This window comes from Lepisma saccharinum, chromosome 12 (assembly GCF_977018435.1).
Source record: "Lepisma saccharinum chromosome 12, izLepSacc3.1, whole genome shotgun sequence".
Classification (NCBI taxonomy): Eukaryota; Metazoa; Arthropoda; class Insecta; order Zygentoma; family Lepismatidae; genus Lepisma; species Lepisma saccharinum.
Window position 1 is genome coordinate 21,516,031 of NC_139240.1, and position 22,841 is coordinate 21,538,871.

At 38.6% G+C, this 22,841-nt stretch overlaps 1 protein-coding gene across 1 annotated transcript in view; it reads left to right on the plus strand.

Moving 5' to 3' along the window:
* LOC145996261 (glycine receptor subunit alpha-3-like) overlaps positions 1-22,841 on the plus strand; it is a 73,295-nt gene that overhangs the window by 7,520 nt on the left and 42,934 nt on the right. The window contains exons 3-4 of the mRNA XM_083132687.1: positions 3,294-3,361; positions 6,919-7,151. Coding sequence (XP_082988813.1) covers positions 3,294-3,361; positions 6,919-7,151 — 301 coding nt within the window. The remainder of the gene's footprint in view (positions 1-3,293; positions 3,362-6,918; positions 7,152-22,841) is intronic.

Here is a 22,841-nt window from a genome sequence, read left to right on the forward strand (position 1 = left end):
TTTGGCAACCTGGAAAGGTCATTATCGAAATATTGCTATTTGATGTTGCTCGAAGTTTTTTTTTTTTGTTCGTTGCAGTTTCAAGATACCATCCGTTTTCTGTTACTTATAGCTTTTGGGTGAGGGGGGCAAGTGCCTCTGTGTACCCTACCATAATATGTGCCAATGCGACACAATATATTAAAAATTTGTCCCCTCTAGGCTTGACTTCGCCCCCCCCCCCCACACACAAAGAATTCCTGGCTACGGGCCTGATTGAATAGCTTCTTTGGTCATTATTTACATGACAGCTCTTCTCATTGATTGAAGAGAAGAATGAAAGGATGTGCAGGGGAGAAACGCCTGTCCTGTAAATCGTACGTTATATTTTCAGCACAATTTCTCAACAAACGCACATAAAGTAAAGTAACACAGTGCAATTGTTAATTAGTGTTCGCTACCTACGAGATGTTCAAAGTATTATTTTCGCGGACGATGTTTCAACTTCAAAGCTAATAAATCTTATCTTGCACTCAATATTCAATGAAGCAATACTTAGAAACTGAGTTCCGATTGTATAAAGGTTTTTGAAAGTTGCATACGTGATGATACGAAAGGCGAGTGTGGAAGATAAGGCCAGAGGTGCAACCACGAATTTTTATCTGGAGGGAGAAAGTACCAGGATAAACGTACCAATAATAATAATAGTAATAATAATAACATTAATAGTGGCATTATTATTACTAGTGGTGGTAGTAGTAGTATCAAAGACGTTATTACGCAGAAGGGAGGTAGATGTCTGTGCTAAAGCATTTATTTGGAACAAACGATTTGAAATATTTTTTCAACACCAGAAATTTTACATTAGCTAATAATTGAAAACAAGCACACAAACTGTATTTTTGAATGACAGAAAATGAATGATAAATGCATGCCGAAGATATTATTTTTGAACATATAACATGTATAACTTTCATATGTTTTACACATATGTAACATGGAGCGACATAAAATAAGAAAATACATATGCAAGATGCTAACATTAAATTATGTACGTATTCAAAGTTTTTTCATTACATATATATACAAAACATATTATTTAAATACATCACATTACAAAAAACAATTATATTGCGAACGAAGCGAGAAAGAAAATTTTTTGATCCAATTCTTGCAATTTAAAACAATATTGATTTAATAAGGAACAAATAATATCACATGGCGCTAAGGCATTCTCTCTTTCACATTTTTTTAAAAAATTAGATTATTTGGCGCCGATGGCCGACTCCCGACGCCCCCTAGCTACGTCTCTGAACTTGACGAGACTGAGAAAAGCTGGCACTGCAAGCGAAGCGAGCAAGAAAATTTTACGAAATGTATTTTTATTTGTATAAAATTTGAAATAGAAGGGGGCAATTTCTCCTCTGTGCCCCCTGCAGGTGGCTTTGGCCATCAATGTTTGCCCCCCCCCCTAGAATTGATTTCCGTCGAAGGTTGGGGGACAATGCCCCTGCCCTCCCCTGTGGTTGCACCACTAAGTAAGTCCGAAATTTGGAGGAACAAATTGAATCAATCCTGCTACAGCAACTTTTTGGGAAGCGATGATCACTTTATTCCAGGCGATTTTCTTCTATTATTATTGCACGTGGCAAGAGCACAAACAGGTTGATTTGTTCTCATTCTACCGGCATTCAAGAAAAAGTGTGTATAAGTAAATAATCGACCCATTTATCTCAAGCTTCCGTATACGATAACGAAGTAAGTTCCATTCTGTCCTCTTAACGACGTCATAGCGCGCACAGAATCATGGGAGAAAATCTCGGAACCTCGGGAATGGCATACCTTATAAAGGTACCTTGGTTCAAAAGAACTCATGGCCATCCGCAGGGAGGTTCAGGGTGGGTTCGCTTGACTTCCCTTAATATAAGGAAAAATTGCATATTTCTCCTTCCTCTCTCACTTTTATTTGCAATTCTTTTGTCCTTTTATTTCCTTGTATCTTCTTTCAAGCTTGCGACCATTTCTCAGTTTTAGTACACATTACTTCGTGCTTACTTCCTCTGTTCTTGAAAGGTTTTCTGTTTTCCCCCATTTTCTGTCAGTTTCTTTTTCTTCTTTCTCTCTATCTTCTGCTATTCCTATCCCTCCTCTCTCTCTCTCTGTGCTTGTCTTTTCTTATAAATGTTTCTTCTCTCTCTCTCTCTCTCTCTCTCTCTCCTATTTCTCGCTTCTCTTTCTCTCTCCCGTTTTCAATTTCTCTCTTTTTATTTTCATCATTTCTTTATTTCTTCTGCTCCTCTATGTCTTTCTGTTTCTTTCGCTTCTCTATTGCTCTCTCTCTCTCTCTCTCTCTCTCTCTCTCTCTCCTCTCTCTGTCAGGATCTTTAATTATCTACCTTTTCCCCATTCTCTATACCTTCTTTTGTGTCTATTTCTTCCTATCTCCCTGTAAACACATCTTTCTTATGACGACATGTAAACATGATGTCTATATATGTATATGTGTATATCTAGCTTTTCGTTTTGACAACCCCTTGGAAAATTTTCTGCAGGCCCCCATGTAGTAACTACTCAAAAATAATGTGGTACGTTCATAATGATTGTGCATTCATGCAGTTACACGCGCGCACACACACACACACTATTTTGTTACAATAAAACTTCAATAATTTTTATTCTCACCTTCAAAAAGATATCGATATGGCGTACCGTTGCGTACGGACAGGAAAAAAGCACTGCTTTATTATAAAATAATAAGTACTTTAAACTAATCAAAATAAACCAATTTCATTCCAAGTTGTTCATTATTATTATAGTTATTATCATTATTATTATTATACTATTATGGAGACTTTTCTACTCGATCCACCACATGAGTGAATATCCAACATAGCTGTTTTTTCATTATCTTTTTAGATTTACATGTAGTTAGTTGTACTGACATGCATATTTATTACATTTTCTTATTAACTTTAACACACTTCTTTCAAGAAAAAGCTTTAAAAGCTTGTGGGAAATTTTGGTAATAAAGTTTAAGTTGTTTGAGCTCTCACACAAAACTATAATTTTCAACGCTTTAAATTTATTTTAAGAATTTGCTGAGAACTCGGAAATATTTAAATCTGAAAAGAAAATCCCACGGACGTCCTATTTATTATCTAAAAAGGGGACGCGAGGAAAAGAGACGTATAGTATTCCAATATGGGATTAAGTCTTACTATCCAAATAATTAGGGTAGATTAGATCAGGAGGGAAATTGTACCGTGTATTGAATTTGAAATATAAATATTTGAAGATTTCTATTATTATTACAGGAATACCTACAATCCTTGAAATGTACATAAGGTTTATGACAGATCCAGAAATCAAGGAAGAGGAGGAGGTAAGATTATACAGCGCCGCATCCACAATTTTTTGTCGGGGAAGGGGGGCAAATACCCGTTGCTTCTTAACAATCCAATATTAATGTATACATATACTTTTGTAAAAATCAAACTCTCCGTTTCGGCGTGGATCTTTTGTAGTAGAAACAGTAACTTCCTAAATATCATATTTATTTGGATTTGTAAGGAATTCTGGATTCTTACGTTACATCAACATAAAATTTAAATCCTAGCCCAGGGGTTCACAACCTGGGGGGCGCGCCCCCTGGGGAGGCGTTGGAGAATTTCAGGGGAGGCGTGGTGAGCAATGAAAAATATATACATGAATTACCCCCCCCCAAAAAAAGTTGTGGCAAACACAAACCCCTTGGCCAAGTCGGGATTTGAACCCAGTAATCCTGGCGTCATAGTGCGGTGTACCAACCACTCCGCCATTGACATTACTGCCTGTGCCTGATAGAGAATATAATAGAATAGAATGGTCTTTATATAAGCAGGCGTGTTTCGGCCTCGCGGTCCGTTCTTACAACCAACCCTTGTCAAAGATACAATAAATGAATAAAAACATAGGAAAAAAACACATTGATCATGATAATACAATAAAGATAATCTAAAGATTATACAATAATAAAATGATACATTGAATTGATAAAAATAAAATATAAGTAATAAGTCTTCAGTAGTTCATTGTGTGTGGCCGAGGGGGGGGGGGTTAGGTATGCATTGTGTGATGTGTAAGTGCAGGTGTAATTGTTTACATATGAAGGTTAATGTTGGGACAATAGTAAGTTCTTTAGTTGTGTCTTAAAACTTTGATGGGAAATAATGTTAGTCAATGGTGCAGGCAGTTTGTTCCATTCCCTGATCCCTGTAACAATGAAGGACTTGTTATAGGTGGCGGTTTTATGTTTGGGGATTTTTAGATTGTGCTTCTTGCGGATATTATGTTCGACCGAAGTTCTACGAGAGCATATCTTATCGAATAAGTATTTTGGGGGGCCACTCTTAAGTATTTTGTGCATCAAGGTGAGTGTTAAGTATTTTCTTCTATTATTAATGTTTAGCCAAGAAAGTTTCTTTAAGTAGGGGGATACATGTTCTTCTCTTTTTAGGTTAAATATGAAACGTATACAACAGTTCTGAATTTTTTGAAGTTTATAGTTTAGGCCCTGGGAGCGGAATAGTCTAGTGTAGATAGAACGAGTGCTTGCATAAGACGATCTTTAACATTAGCGTCCAGAGTATAGTTTAAATGATACAAATATTTAAGTTTCCCCATACAGCTTTTCACAATACATTCTACTTGTGCCTCCCAATTTAAGTGTCTATCCAACACAATCCCCAAGTTTTTGCATGTATCCACTTCGCTTAGCGGTATACTGCCGAGAGTTGGAGAAAAGTGCATTTTTGTGAAGTTTTTTAAGTGTTCCATGAGTTCCTATGATCATGAAGCAAGATTTTGTTGGATTTAATTGAAGGAAGTTCCTCCGCGACCAATTTGCTATAGCATCAAGGTCGAATTGCAGTTTGGTCATCGCATTATCGTAGTTTTCTGTATTACATTGAATATAGATTTGAGAATCGTCAGCATACTGATGGTAGTGGCAATTTTGGACAGCACGGTCGAAATCAGCTACGTAAATCATATATAGTAATGGACCTAATATACTTCCTTGAGGGACGCCTTGTTGAACAGCTAACCATTTAGAGTACGTAACTTCCTGTTCCCGATATTTCACACGTTGTTTTCTGTTGCCTAAATATGAACGAAACCAATTTAACGCGTTTCCGGTAACGCCATAGTGATACAGTTTGGCCAATAACAATTCATGATTGATCGAGTCGAACGCACGGCCATGAAAATATCGGCCGGGCAGAATTGCGCTGTTGCCACATATGGTAAAAGCAAAGCGAGAGCGGGACAAAAGTCGCTGGTTCCCGCGCACTGTGTGGCAACGTCAACCGGGCTGCGTTGCCTAGTTCGAGCATCAGACCGACCTCTCTCCGGGGCGCTTTCGAGTCCCTTTCGATACAGAACAATATTTAGAGCAAATACTGTCAATTTGTCTCACATAGATTACAAAGACCAACTCTACGACTCCGTAACGATTACGTTTATTCTGTCAAACCTCGCCGAACACACTAGGTTGTGCTCCGAAGTGGCAACATGGCGTACTTCTGCCACCCGCCTAATTTCATAGCCGTGTGTTTACATTTGCTTTACTTACATTTCTTTCATTGAACGTTGGTGCGGTTGTTCCCTTCTTCAAATATGACAATTTTTGCATAGGCATTCTTCTTTGATCTCTTCATCAGTGCCACGAAACAGAGGCCTAGATGCACGAAATCCGACTTTTGGATATGCGTCACAAACAAAGAACGTCACGATTCCGAACAATTAACGGGCGCTTCATTTGCGCCAGCCTCTTTGGTTGCACGTGAAGAGACTTGACAGTTAAGTCGTACGATTTAAGACGATAGTCGATATTAGGCGTCAGTTTTCCCTAAAATTAATTCCATCGTGACATTGAACTTTCATCAGACTACTCTTGTTTGTTGTCTTGTTTCTTGCTTCAATGTTTGCCACCTCTTGCCACCATGGTAGTTGCTCGCTCATTATACAGGTGTCTCACTTACTCTCGGCCCTGATTTTTGCTTATAAAAATCAAACTATTGGCCATAATGTAATGAAATTTGCTACGGCCACCTTGGTGTATGAGAAGCATGGTGACGTCATTGGCACAGCATTATTGGCCCCATCTTCTTCGACACAACATTGAGTACAGAAGTCTTCGTTGGAGTCCACGAGTTTGTAAATCTGTTGGATGACGGGGAACTCCACAATGGCTATTTTCAGCAGGATGGCTCCACTTGCCACACTTCCAAAGCCAGCATGCAAGAAATTGTGTCCTTCTTTGAAGATCGTGTCATTCCCAAAGGACTTGGGTCACCCAGATCGCCTGACCTTACCCCACCGGATTTCTTGCTATGGGGCGTGCTGAAAGGAAAGATCTATCGCAACAAGCCACGAACTACTCATTGAACTGCAAGACAGCATTCGGCGGGAAATTGACGCTGTGACTCCTGATGTGTCAGTGGCTACCTTCTGTAACATGGAGAGGCGGGTGCAGGTATGCATTAATGCTAATGGCGACCACTTCCAATATTCGCTGTGACGTCACCATGCTTCTCGTACACCGAGATATGTCCGTAGCAAATTTCATTACATAGTTTGATTTTTATAAGCAAAAATCAAGGGGCGAGAGCGAGTGACATATCCTGTATATAAATATACCTTGTTGTATTTTTAAACTATATTGAGATGAAATTTTATAGAATTAACGTCGTATTGTTGTCTTATGATGTCAAGATTTTGAAATAAGTTAGGTTGTAGATAAAGATGTACCTTTTCTAGGAATAAATCATTCTGAAAAGTTTCATAATCCGTCACAATTCAAATTAATATACAAAATTGCCTTCATATTTAATAGCTGTTGACATATGATTATGCTGCTAAACATTACAAAGCGAGAACAATTCTGATGTCTCTTGGCAGATCATAGTCGTTGAAAGCACATTTCGATTCGACTGGACTGACCATCGACTTGTATGTGAGGAGGAGTCTATGCAAAGACTTACAGGATCCACCATCGACAAACTCTGGCTTCCGGTTGTCAAGGTACGACCCGTGAAGGAATTTGAACTGAGAACAGGAATGAGCACGCAGCAGAACGCCATCGCGTTTTGTTACAAACCAGGAGGAGGGTGCAAACTTAAATATTTTGTAAGGTAAGTGTCTGTCCATCAACTTCTCCACCTACATTTCTGCTAATATGATCACGAGCTGCCAGTGTTATATGTATCCGCGCTTTCCAGATTTCACCGGTGGACGGGCTGGTGCACCGCTGATGGACGCTTCGGCTTTCCGTATTTCACTGGGGCGCACCAAAGCAAAGTCTTTCACCAGGTTAAACCATGACGTCATCAATTTACACCAGCCTCAAAAGCTGGTGAATCAAAATGTCGTCGTCTGCACTGAAGCTTGTTTTGATTCGTGGTATGCGTCCTCTAGGCAATAGTACGGAATGCGACGCCGATTTTGTTGCACGGAGGGAGAATAAACTGGATGCAGACATAAACTGTCGACATTTTAAATACTACTGCTCCTTCACTTCCACGCAAAGTGAAATAAAGTATGCCGATGCATCAAAACATGCGTCCATCTTCTGCTGCAACATGCAGGAAAGCATCCATTTGAAAAATTCGATATCTTTATAAAATAATACCACTTAAATTCGTAGTGCACATGCAAAATAAGATGTCGTTAAGTGTAAATAATTCATGAAATATGTTGTGTGATTTGGTCACTGATGGTGATTTTTTCCTGATAAACGTAGATATGCGTGAGCATTCTGAATATAACTTTCATTTGTTTCAGCTTTCCTAATTTCACCGAATTTGACGTCATTTTTGGTGCACCAGTCTGATACACGCTGGTGAAATCCGAAAGGTGCAGGACCGTAGTTGAAGCGAACATCCTCCGAGAATGGTTTCGCAGTTCGATCTTGAAGTCGTAGATTGGAAGTGAAAGTCTTTCGAATTGCACTTCGACTGCAGCGCCAAATACGATCAGTTGTTCTTCCTGCGTTTTAAACACTTATTTCACATAGCATTTAAAAATGTTCTCATACATACACTTCCACACAAAATTACTTCACCTAACAACTTGCTGACTTTCTACCTACATGGTTTCAAACAAATGAACGAGTCCACGAGTCAAGTACTGAAGCCTGCAGCGATGCGCGCCCCGATTGCTCGTTTAATTGGCGCAGTTGAAATTTCCGCCAACGATACTTAAGCTTGACGCCCACTGAGACGCGGAGAATCGCCGGAAAAGAGAGCAACAGAACTTCTGTTGTCTGCTTCTATTGAAATCAAATTATGTAACGCCCACTACAGGGAAACGCGCGGAGTGGGCGTTACACCATTTGATTTCAATAGAAGCAGACAACAGAAGTTCTGTTGCCGGATATTTCCGTGTTTCGCCGCGTCTCAGTGGGCGTCAAGCTTAAGTATCGTTGGCGGAAATTTCAACTGCGGTTGTGATTTCGCCCATTCATTGTGAGCTAGAAATGACACATTACAGTCTACAGAGATTTTTTACAGACCATCTACCTTATAATTATAGTCTTTATTTCTCTCTTTTAACCAAAGTACCCTAGACAGGGTTCATCGCTACCGGTAGCTTGCGGGTTGATTTCCAGTAGCTCGTGAGGGATATGGCTAATATGGCGTAACAATCCGTAGAATCTCTGAAATGTAAAGTACAAATAACTCCAAACCTCAGACATTTAGCCATCACCTTTCAGTCAGGAAATAGCTAGAAACATCTAAGGAATGTCTTGTCAGACATTGCTGAGCCTCCCTGAGCTTCCTTGATCGCCATCATTGCAAACAGGTGTAAAGAATGGCAATCAAGGAAGAGACTCAGGTAACTGAATCGGCATTATTGAGTAAATTCGAGTGGAATAAATGTCTGGGGAAACGGAGGTCAGTGGTCAATTCTAAACTATCAGTCAGAGGGTGCTGAAGTACGAGTTGAAAGTCTAGAAGGGAGTGAAGTCTGCGCTTCCAGAGTTGCACCACAAACGGACACTTCGCTTAACCAAGTCCGTGGTTCTCCACACAGGTGAGAGACAGGTATTTTCATGAGCCATGCTGATCCAGTCTGTAGGGGTTTAAAACTCAAGTGTTGTGTTTTGCCATTCATATGTGTGTAATTATTACCTCTCGCTTCTTACCATGAATAGCGAGTGTTCATATTACAGAGGATGAATGATACCTTGAGCTACATCACCAGAACGCTTGAGGTTCCTGGTTCGATCCCACGTTCCTTGCAGAACATTATGATAGACTTGATAAGAAGCCGCAATATTTGATTGAAACTTTGGCAGAGGTATCCTCTTTCGCTATGGACATCTGGACAAGTCGTTCCAATATCTGTGATAACCTATTCACCCAGCCTGTTGTGGGTGAAAATGAGTGTCATCCTTTTCATTAACATTCTAAGATGCAAGATGAGGGACAAGTTTTGAAATTTGACTGAGTTAGTAAAAAAGTATTTACATATTTTGAACTCTCTTTAAGAAATAACAACCTCTGCATATTGCAGAGAAATGAAAAATAATAATTTGATGTGATTTGATTTAACTCTATTATTTAGCGTCACTTTTCTGCCACTTTTGGCTAATGGTGACGATGAGGATGAGTGATGATATTATGAACTGCGTACGCCAGTGGTTAGTAGTGACGGAAACTATTCTGAAGACTTTCGAACACTCTTTTCTCATGCACCATTCCAAGGCGTAACGTGTGCGTTCGCCTAAGACTTTCGTTGTCTTTACAGTTACTCCATCCGAGAACATAGGCTTCAGAATCATAAATCTGCTTAACGGATCCCTTGAAAAATCCAAGAGCATACGCAGGGAGAATGGAAAGGTGTTCCGTGTCATATCTCATGTTAAAAAGCCATGAAGTTTTCATTCAGAAGTGAACTTTACATACATTTTGGACGTTGCGACTGTCATATTTTACTTGTTTACTACTTTGTATGATTCATGATTTCCTCAGGCGAGTAAACTTTCTGAGATCAAAGGGTTGATTATTTTCTTTTGCGCGTAAATGAACATGTTTTTACAGCAATTTGTAGCGTTATTTAAAAACCGACAATGATAACATGCATTTATGTAAGGATATTTCAGTGTCAACCTAACCGACTAACCTTCTCCGTTGTAATGCAAAGGAATATTTCAATGGGCCCTAACATCGATTATACAAGGCCGCGATTTGTAATTTTAGTTTGCACAGCAATTTACATTATAGTTTGTAGGGGAAATATTCTGAGAGTAATATTGAATGAGTCGAAAGCTCAGACACAGATCCTCTACATAAAATAACCAAGCAATTTAGATTTGAACACTGAAGTTACATGCCATATTTTTTTTCTCGCTAGTTTTTCCCAACCAACATCATTAAATTTAAATTAATATACAGTTATCAGTTTTCAGAGAAATTCGCCATGAAAGTTTTTGATGATCTAATTTCAACATGTTACAGGAAATCAACAGTTTCGAAATTAATTTAATGATGTTGGCCTAAGGAAACTTTAAGATTTCATTAGATCCATTGGTTGACAACTATTTTAATCCTAATTTTATCAATAATGGAACTATTATTAGTTATGATTATGCCTTCATTTATTTATTAATATTTAATTTCAAATGTAAATTTTAATTAATGCATGAGGTTAAAAACCGGACCTCCAAACTTTACGTTTAAAAAGACAAAAACTGCCTGTCCTCATCGATAACGTATTACTTTAATTAATGATTTTTTTTCAAATGAGCTCATGTTTGTTTCATAATAATTGCAGATTCTATCGTAAGTTCAAAAATATGTACGCGAATTGTCCAGCACAACTTTCGTGCATTTTGATTAGTGGAAAGCAAAGTTCAGGAAAAGAAAACTTTGGACAGACCAGATGTTATCTTATCCAACAGAATACTTTTTTTTATTTTCGTGTAAGCTGATAGGCTCCATATAATAATTGTGATATATGTGTTCTATGCACCTTCTTTGAACTTGAGTGTACAGTTGCTTTTAGCATGGATGGGCATAAAATATACTTGAGAACAGCGTTATCCTTAACAATAAGAAACAAAATCTGTACGGAATGAACTGTTAGAATATTAAAATCAAGATCGTCAATGCATCCCTAAAAGAACATAAAGTACGTTAACGTTTTCTAATAAGAAAGGTAAATCTACAAACAAATCTGTTCACTTTCGACAGGGCAGTTATTAATAACAACAGGAACTTCATGTTTTTAGTGAAAAAAGGAATGAAGGCCGGAACGTTTTTATGCAAATCCACATAACACCACCATGTTTGTGGTTTCAATAATAACGGTGCTATTTCTTCGTTTCTTTTGTAAACCATACACGTAATTTATAGGGAGACTAATTTATGGTAAATAAAAACTGAGGAGAGCGGTAAATAAAATGTTAGATCAGCGGTATATACCAGCGGTGGAAAAAAGAATTGGCACACACTTTTTCATCATGAGAGGAAACAACATACAAAAGAGCTATAAATTGATAAACTACTTCATTTTTATATACTGTACATATACACAAGTACTTAGCTGTCCAACCAAAAAGAAAACATCAACACAAAATCACTTCATTTCTAAATTGCATATCTCAAGTGATTTATTCATTGTATGTATTTAAAGGATATCCTTGCTGTCCAACAAATAAAATAATCACTACTGCACATACACAAACACATGTTGAAAATCACATGATGATAAACAAAATTCATTCATGACTGAACACAAATGACAAAATTGTTTCCCTTGATGTGCGGGAACAGACTAATCTTATGGCTGCTACAGCTAATAGCAAGTTCAATGAAAGTGGAAGTTGAGTAGACATTCGGTGGAAGAAAGGAATGCAACTTGACAGGGAGCGAAGTTTTCGAACTGAGATTATGTGCATGGGAAATCCCAATTTGCAGCGTCTTCCTGATGTGATCGAAGATAGAACGTTCTTCAGCTGCAAGTGGTAGGAAACGTTTCGTTACAAATCTACAGTTTGCGCGCACAATCTCGATTGCCGGTTTTTGCGTGTTTTCTACTTAATTTGATGATATTTCACGGTTATTTCGCGAAAAAGCGTTCATTTCGTGGAAAAGCACACATTTCGCATTACTTCGCGAATAAAACGCATGCATATTTCGTCATTGGGGTGTAGTTACGTGCAAAATGTTCAAAATTGCATCTTTTTTTCACATTTCGCGATTTCGCGCATCGCGAAAATTCAATGTCCCTAGTAATTTTTAACGTAGAGGCATACACTGGAACTGTTGGCGAAAAGGGAAGTGTTTTCTCTGCCGGTACGATCTACGTGAACGCCTCTCGTAAGACACGACATACTTCGCTTTATCATGCTTGGTGGACAGGAAAGGCAGTTGTGGTTAAGAAAACCTTTTCATTCTAAGACACAACGATATTTCGTTCACCTTAAACAGAACCTGACTGGAAAGTGTAATTATTTTTCTGGAGCTTAAGTAGCAATAATATTCAATTAAGTATTAAATATTTTTTTTCATTCTCCTAGAGATGGTTGCACTGTTTGCCGTCCAACCTTTCAATCCTTTCAATTTTATTTCGAATTGAATGTTTAAAGATGTTTGATTATACTTAGGCGATCATTAGTAAGAACTTGTTATCCCATTAAATTTATTATGATTGTGTTACTTCTGTAATTATTGCATAGTTAAACCATGTTTTCATTTGGAGTCAATGATCCTTTGCAGATACAAAAAGAAGTTGAGGGTTGTAGTGGCGATTGGGTGCCAAAACTGGGGGGGGGGGGGAGGGTCAAGCACAGTTTACTTTTTCTTGCGGTAGACAAGGTTTAGCATTATAATGCCGTAGTACAGGAGAAAAAAATGGGTAAAAAGTGGGGACCAACTGCCCCACAATCGCCGCCACTGGTTGAGGGCGTGACTAAATTGAATTTATAAGGTATTTCTCCGTGTATAGTTCTTATAGTTTGGGTTTGAATTGGTGTTTTAAGTCCACTTTATTGCACACTAAGGCTAATCGGGACTGGACCTACAGTTTAAAGTGGGAATCCGAACCAATGTGTCATGTGCCTCCACCGGGTATCGAACCTGGGACACCTTGATTACAAGGCGACGACGCTACCACTGCTGGGACACGATTGACGAACTTTACGCCCTCTTCAACACACACACACACACACAGGGTGCTTCAAAAGTCCGGCACAAGGGTCACTCTGATGGCGTAGTGATAACGTTGTCATCTTGTAATCAAGGCATCGCTGATTCGATGCCCGGTGTAGGCATCTACGTTGTCGGAAAACCACACTATACTAGCCAAGTTGAGGACTGAGGATAGCTCAAGAGAAGAGCATTCTAACTGGAATTGTGAAGATTTTGAGTTACAGGTATGTACTTGTACAGTCACCTGTAATCATCAACGTACGTAGAAAGAAAGGGTGTCTGATGGACTACTGCCCCTCAGAAAGTTTGAGGAAATCAATTTTTTCAAAGGAAAGCATTAATGAACTCTGGAATAACCAAAGTTGTAGATCAAAGCTCCCGTTACCATTTCTCGTGATTTAACTTCCCGTGGAGCTTACGAAATGCTCCATCTATTATAAATCTAGAAGAGTGGTGGAGTGAATAGCACATCTTTTTGGAGGAGTGAGTAGCACGGATCCACCTTCCACTCCATGCAAAAAGTGATGGGATGGCAACACTGCTACCATTTGACTACCCCCACTCCACTACTACTGTTTTATTACGGACGGCAAATGTTGCTTGCATAAAATGCACCTGCAAAACGCAACAACTTTTGCCGTCTACCTCAGAAAACGCCTGCATGAAAGGACTTGTCGAAACGTGGGAGATTCCTGCGCATGCGCGCGGAAAGGGTTTCCAACTCACGTTAGTTTGTTATGTTTGATTCGTTCCTTTAAGGCAAATTTATGCACACATACGCTAATCGGGGCTGAGCAAACAGTTTAAAATGGGATCCGAACCATTGAAATTTGCCTCCACCGTAAATCAAACCCGGGACTTGTTTATTACAAGGCAACTAAGAACTCATGGTCGTACATACCCTGTAATGTTACATTTCTCTTCTCGACCCATTTTTCTCCAACGTTAAGCATGACCGTGATCCTACTTTGACAACATCAAGCACCATAAGTCGCCATTTTTCATTGTCTTATTACAACAAATATAAACGTGTACATTCGAGATTGCTTCATATGGTCGTCGCATGTCGTTGAAAACATTGTACATTGTCTTCGAATTGTCAAAACGATGAAAATTCGAGATATCATTGTGTAACACGGGTCTCCTATCTTCCACCGAGAAAAAACTTTGTCTCTGGATAGTCACACTTAATCTGCAACTTAAGAAGCCATGCCAGAATGAACGCAGCACTCAAAACTTCAAGGTCAGAGGTTTGGGTTCTTGTTTTAACATCGCTATCATTCGGTTTTGTAATCACGACCATTATTTTATTCCCCTGCTCTTTCTCTGCTCCTATCTCTCTCTTTTAGCTTTCTATGTTCCTTTCCTCCTTCCACTCTCTCTGTTCTTGTTTCTTTCTTACTCTGTTCTCTCTTTTCCATTTCATCTCTCTCTTTTCTTTCTGCCTCTGCTACCTCTCTCTCACTTTTTTCGTGTGTTCTCTGTCTCCCTCTTTCTTGCTTATTTTGCTTCTGCTATCTCTCTCTCTCTCACTGTCGTTGTTCCTCTGTTCTCTCTCTCTCTGTCTCGTATCTTCCTGCCTCTGTTTCTCTACCTTTTCAACCTCTCCATGTTCCTTTCCTCCATTCTGTCCCTCTCTCTGTTACCTTCTATTTTCCATTCCTCCTCTTTTCATTCTCTCTACCCTGTTTCTATCTGCATTTGCTATCCCTCTTTCACTCTCTTACTTCCTCGGTTCTCTCTTTCTTGTTGCTTTCTGCCTCTGCTATATCTCTCACCAGGCCCGTAACCAGGGGAGGGGCCATGCCCCCCTTTCGAACCCTGAAATATTTAAATGTGATCCTATTAAAAAAAAAACTACGAAAATAACCGTCAATTTTTCAAATTTGTAAAAATTTCAATATAGTTCTTGCATAAATGAATGTGTTTCTTGTGTAGAAGTTTCCAGTCTGCAATATTGGGCACTTTTAGTTTTATTACCATTGATGCAAGGCTACCAGACGTCCGATTTACCGATTTAGACAGGACAGTCCATTACTTTTAATCCCCGTCACGACTTTTTCGAACTGGAGTCGTGATACGAAAATCTCTCTTTATTATTTTTTTTGTTGTTAACTCACATTTAGACATGTTATTTGTGTAACAATAATCGGTAATACCCAACTTTTAATTATTTATAAATATATTACTTTCTAAACATAGAATTATCATGACGGCACTACTATAAGAAAATTGAAGGAAATTTGAAAACACTGATAATTTGTGGAAAACCGAAGTATTTGAACTATCTTGTAATATATATATATATATATCTCTCTCATATATATATATATATATATAAAATTTCGAGTCTGGCCCCTCCCTCAAAAAAATCCAGGGTACGGGCCTGTCTCTCATTGTATTTCTTCCTCTGTTAACGTATTTTCCAATTTTGATGTTTTTTTTTTACATTTGTTATTTTACAACTTGAATTTTCCGTCGCTATGTTCAAAATAATAATACTGATTCGCATGCTTTATCTGTGCCTTCTTCTAAATCCACACCCATCCTTCTTGTCCAATTGCCTTTACTTTTGTTTTCTTTATACGTCATCCAGTAACTGGATGTTGCTGGTGTTCACGAAAATGGAACATTGGCCTAACATGAAACAATCGGGGCAAACCTCCGTATATCTTAATTCAGTCGTACTTCTCTGAATCGCTTGTGACATGTTCAGTACGGAACAGAGAGGAAGCCATTTGCTGTCCGCAAGATGAAACGGTTTGAGACTGACGACATGCATTGTGCACGGCAGCAAGCTCTGTAATCTGTTCTGCATTTATTTAAAAAAAGGATCGGCAATCACATACTGAAAAAAAGTACTTCCTGTGTTTTGTTATTTTGGACGTTCTAGGAAGTTCTCTTGAACTGACAAACATTTGTCGTATTTCTTCAACTGGAAGATTCCGTGATGTCACACACAGAATGTACAGGGAATAGTTTAACGGTTCCATATCCTCTTCCTGTCAGTTTTGGTCTTTCAGTGGAAGTATGAGTGAAGAAAAAAATAAATATATATACCGTAAACCAGCCTCTCCTTTCCAGTTATGTGTGTTTAAAGTTCACCATCTTGAAATGCGTTGTCCGATTTCGCTCAAATGCAACAGTGTTATATTATTTTCAGGAGTCTAAATGCAGACACAATTTTTATATGAATCGATTCAGTTCCCGTAGCGAACACCGCAAGGAAAGGATTTGCACCTTGCAGCTGCGTGCTGTTCGCGAACACACAAATTTGCCCTGTCTTGTTTGTCCTTGAAAGTGGTCAACATGCAAGTGTTGCCATTAATACCTTATAATCATTTTGTGTTTGAAACTGCTAGCTATATATTTTTAGGTTGGAATTAGTACCACAACACACTCTCTTCTTCTTCTATCTTGCCCAACCCAGCCTAACCTAACCTAGCGTCACTAATGACGTCACGTCAGCCAATCAGATTGCTTAAAACTGTAGGCTTATTACTGGCAACAAATAAGACAGGACAAGTTTGCGTGTTCGCTAATAGCACGCACCTGCAAATCCTTCCGTAACTGTGTTCGCTAAGAGCACGTTCGCTAAGAGCACGGCACCATATGAATCTACGGCAGTTATCGTGGTCCGTTTTATTACAATTTTAAAAATGGAGACAACCAAAACAAGAGAGAATTATTGCTTTTTCTGTTGATTTAGGCTGTTTTCATGTAAGTATTTTTCCAAGTTTCTCAGTTTTTGTGTAATTATCAGCATTATTGAATTTATTGAAAGTATACAAACTGATAATTTACTAAGGCAATATAAATACGAAAATAAAATACAATAACATGTTCTACGGTTACTATAAAATACTGCTGTAGCCTGTACTACCTTCCAATGCAATCATTAAATTACGAGTTTCTTATTTTTTTTATTGTAGAAATACTTTCTCCATTGTAATATGATTTATGCTAATTATCATCAGCAGCAGAGATGTAAGGGGTGAACCTTCCACGTAGTACACCCAATTGTCAACCTCATTCCCATGTAGTACACCCTGGACTGCACTGTGCAGATTAACGCGGCTGTGGCGTCTGGCCTTATGGTTAGTATAATTCTGTGTGTTGTCCTGTTTCGTTCGCCTTATGCGTGCTGAGTGTTCCTTTACAGCCTCAGCTTTTAACCGAAGTCAGAATATTTTAATTATACTACCTTACAGTTATGTTATTTTAGATATGGTAAGGGGGTGGACTCTGTATAACGTGAAGAGGCAAAATTGCCAAGTGCTGACGCTCTCAAAATTTTACATTCATATTCAAATTCATCATCAGCGTTCCACCACAAATGGCATTTTTTTGCCAGACGTTATGTGATTTCATCCATATTTAATCATAATCCAAACATGATTTCACGAAATCTATAGTGTGTCTCCACCTTAAAAGTCAGTATGGAAGTAAATGGAGTACTTCCCTCTCTCTCTAATACATGAGTTTTCCCAATAGCTCTGTCCTTCTCTACGACCGCTGCGTTGCCAGATGTTACAAAATTTTTAAAATGTAAAAGTCATAAATTTCAAACGGTGAAATCATTATTCTGTAGAGTTTTTTATGCTCTATTTACTGACAGCATTATATAACCTGTCATAAATTCATGTAATCTGAAATTTACATAATTATGCAATTTTGCAAAACGCTTAATTTTTTTTCTAGTAAATACTTCAAAAACCATAAATATCAAACCGCTTGAACAACTTTGCCAGTTTTTTTTTCCATGGGATCTATAGTGTTTGTAGATATGATGTTCTTCGCCTGAATGAATGAATTTTCTTACGAAGAGAGTTACGAGGGTCATCCAGAAAATAAAGACCGTTTGGTTATACAAAATGAAAAATACAATATTTATTGGAAAAAAACAATTCTGTTACATACCTGAAGCTTCCTTCACTTCTCTACATAATCACCTCCTATATTTAAACATTTGTCGTATCTGGGCACGAGCTTCAGAATTCCCATGCAGGTGTCACTGCATTCATACAAAAGACCGCTCGCGCATTTCCGCCAAAAGGCACTACGATCAATGCAAATCGTTATTGTGAGAGACTAAGAAAACTACGGCGAGGAATGCTTTCTGGAGAAATTGTACTTCTGCACGACAATGCCCGCCCTCACACTACTGGTGCAACTCAAGAATTGCTGGATCAATTCGGATGGGAAATTTTTGATCATCCACCCTATCGTCCGGACCTTGCTCCTAGCAATTTCCACCTTTTCCCTCAGCTGAAAGAGTTTCTGGGCGGTAAACGTTTTGGAAGTGATGAAGAGCTGGAGAATGCAGTGACCACCTGGCTTAATGAACTGGCGGCAGAAAAGTATAACATGGCAATTCTGAAGTTCGTGCCCAGATACGACAAATGTTTAAATGTAGAAGGTGATTATGTAGAGAAGTGAAGGAAGCTTCAAGTAGAGCCCAACACACATATTTCTGCCGTGCGATGAGCGTCACAACTCAAGAAGCAGTGTTGCTAATAGAGCAGATAGAAAAATCGCTGCAGTGCGCCGATGCACAGCTGTTACGAACAACAAGAAAATTAGAGAATTCAGGTCTATCTAACGTTGAGTTTTAAACGTCATGCATTATAGCAGGACTAGGATTAATATGTACTAACAAGTGGCTTTGTATGTAGCTACATACATATGGACTAAAAATTCGCAAAATATGGACTAACTTACGTAAAATTACCAATATTGCTGCAAAGTAAACTTCTTCATAGTGATTCCTTATTTGAGTGATTTCAAACAAAATAAACACTATTATTTTCCATTGCATTAATGCACTGGTGGCGTTCTAACTGTTCACTCCCAAAACCCGTCTACACTGGTACGGAACTCAGGCCCGTTGCCAGGAATTCTTTGTAGGGGGAGCGAAGTCAATCCTAGAAGGCGCAAATTTTTAATATATTGTGTCGCATTGGCAGATATTGCAGGGTACACAGAGGCACTTTTTTCCCCTCCCCCAAAAGATGTAAGTATCAGAAAAGGGATGATATCTTGAAACTGCAACGAAAAAAAAAATCTTCAAGCAACATCAAATAGCAATATTTCGATGATGACCTTTACAGATTGCTAAACAATATAAAGTTTAACATAAATAGGCTAATAGGGACTGTATCTACTTGATATTTACAGGTCGATAATGTTAATAGGCGAATTAATATGTACTACCAACAGCTTTGGGCCTCTCTGCAACTGATTAAGGGAGCCCTTTATAAATCGTGCTTGATAATGTTTCCGTCCAGTTTCCAGTATGCAAGATTTTTACGCATAAAGGAATCTAACGAGAATCCATCAACGCCATTGTGTTGTGTTATGCACCCCTGCCCCCCTCTAGCTACGGGCCTGACGGAACGGCAATACACGACCGACACTACCACTGCTTTGAGAACTAATTACATGCCAATTGGATTGCCTCTCTGTGATCGGCGACAGTCGGTTGCCTTTGTTGTACATTTACTAACGATGCCAGCTTCCACAACAATAACAAGTGCATATACTGCCACTAGACAATAATCTGCGCGGCTTTTTTTTTTTTTTTTTGCTATGAACTTGTCACCCATCAAAGCATAGCAATTTTAACACAGAAAACAATATGCATAGCATTAAGCAGCAAAAAAGACAGCCTCCTCTGCAATTTCTACAAGAACACGTGCCGGAGTCAAGAGTTGAAATACTCATGGAGCCACATAATTTATTTCTTTTGAACAATTCCAAAATTATGAAATACGAACAATTTGTGAATTTCCCGAGCTTGGCTATGCAAGGTTTTTGATTTCAACTTTGACAGAACTGGAGGCATTATGGAATTTAACGTTCATTAACAAACACACACTTTCACATACACACGCAATACACGCACACAACGTCAAACCGGTCAAATACTTATTATAAAATAAAAATATGGTGCTTCCAATCCAACAAAACTCACCGTCACTTTAACTGCCTTTATCCTTCCGTGACAGAAATAGTGCTACATCATTACAGTTGGCAAACACTAGTTACTAGCTAGCCAATAAACATGCACTGCATAAAAGAAGCAACCACTTCGTCATGCTATATTGCCACATTACCGTCCCTGCCGAACGGTGTGAACTGCGAACTGGAGCGCTATTCAATTGTTTTCAATTATGTTTACGCGAGTGTGTCCAGGAATGAAATAACAATATGGCAACAATGGCGAAGGTTGGCGAGCAGCGTAGAACACATGATGCTAAGAGAGAGGGAGACGAAACGAAAATTGGTATGTGCGCAACGGCAAAGATATGATGGGCTCTATGTAACACAATTGTTTTTTTCCAATAAATATTGTGTTTTTCATTTTGTATAACAAAACTGTCTTTATTTTCTGGATGACCCTCGTATACACATTGGATATTTTGTATAAATCATCAGACCGTAACACGAAAAAGTTGGTTAGCGAGAAACTTTTCGGTTTGTCGCGATACACGTGCAGACCAAGCGAGAAAAGTGTTGACCAATGTTTGAAGTTATTTTTAGAAGGAATTGTTACTCCACAGCCCCGTTATTTTCTGTAAAATCGTAGATTGTTTACCCGGGCTGTCTCGCGTATGAAATTCATTGCGCGCCACCCACGTTACAATTCAGTTGCAGGCAGGTGTCGCGGTTCGTAGGAAGTGCAGTGTGCTATGTGTGATAATTGTGGATTGCATGTTAGTTACATATTTCGTTTAATAATGGATAGAGAAGCTGGAAAAAGACACAGTATTGGTAAACTTCGAGGTAAAGAACGCATAATAGTTATGTGCGTGTTAAATCACATTTTAAAGTCAATGATAATCAGCAAGGCGGTGAAGACGACAGCTGATGTTACCGAGAGTTCTGAACGTCTTGTATACAGAATGCGACAGAAACCGAAGGTTTTCTCAGAACGGCGGCAAAAAAGCAGTCTAAAAGAATGGGAAAACAGAATAATGCCAGAACGAGAAAATACGATGTCATAGTGCAAAGTGGATTGCGTCGCATAGTTCATTCCTTGCTTTTCGAGAACATTCTACTCACTCTGAATTTAATATTGAGGAGGATAAATGATGACAGTTCGTTACCGAATATATCTTATTATTTTTTTTTGCATTTATTTAATTCTGTTTATGTAAAGGATACAACATTCAACGAAAGAAGTAACAATAGTTTCGTGTATCACACATATAATGCAAATGTAAAATAGTAAATAGTTGTGTCAAAATATAAACTTTTACATGCAAATCTTGAGGTAACTATATGTTTTTCCAAAATGCATCAAATACATAGATTTTGAAGATTTCTTATACGGTATTAAGGAAGTAGATTTGTCGCAATCATTAGCGATTAACAGCGACTCGACGCGCCTCCGCTTGTTGATCTGGGAATGCTGCGCTCCATTTAACCCATACTGACTTTTAAGGTTGAGACGCTCTATAGCGTATACCGTCTGAATACTTTGGGACTGCAGCAACGGGTGGGTGTCAAGTTCGTTCAAGAATATAGTACAACGAAACAAATATATTTATTAATAAATTTCTGATTATAACACATCAAATGTTTATGGCGGCTAGAGTGCGATTATTTCCGTAAAATCCCTGGCTGTTCTAAATTTGGAGCTTGGAAGCGAGTGATCAGTCCCGACGCCACCAATCAACAAGCGAGCCGATGACGTCATCTCAACCCTACACCTATCGCTAACCATCTTGATGACGCTCTATGCTGTTGGTAGACTCTCTAATTGGTCATATCGAGTTTCGAAAATTATAACCGAAGCTTCAACCTGTTTTCTTTATCCTCTCTAATGCTTTCTTTGTAGACGGGACTCAAGAAACGGACAGCAAAATTAATATATAAGTTACTGTTTGCGTTTAAGTTTTCTGCAAGTTTTTGCTCTTGAAAGAAAGCTTTTTTATTATTATAATTTTACGCCTTCCGTCACCGCGAAATTGGCATCAAAGAAGAGTGGGTGCTGTAAAAGGTTGAGAAACACGAGCATACAATAGTTTTTATGAAGAGCTGTAATTGACTTTATTTTATGACTGTGAACGGCGTTCTTGTCTTGTGCTGGTGCGAGCGAGGCAGGAAAGATAATTTTTCATTATTAAGGTAAATAAAGAAAAGTGGACGAAACTGAAGACACAGGCGTAAGAGAGTATATAAAATAAAGATTCTGCTCGGAAGCTCTTTAGCTAATTTTACTGTAACAGACCGTTGAGTCATGATTTATTTAACACGGTGAAGTCACATGCTGAGGAAGCGCTTTCATTGGCAGACGCTTACATTGAAACTTCGAAATAATCTAACTCTCTAGCAAACCCGAAGGTTTATGGCAGCAACACAAGGCCTTCCATCTGTCCCTATCCTGAGCAAGTTCTATCCACTCTATTCCATCTCAATGTTATCTATCCATCTTCGTCTTGGCCTTCCTGCTGGTCTCTTACCATCCAGTTTGCCAACGAGAATCTTGTAAACTCTTCTTTCCCCTCCCATTAGTGCCACCTGGCGTGCCCACCTAAGTTTTCTTGATTCAATCATTCTAATAATACTTCGAAATAATCTACATACAATATTTGGAGGAATGATTATGTCACAAACCTTCAAGCTTTGTTGGTTAGTTTTCACAGTCAGTAATATTAAAGTATA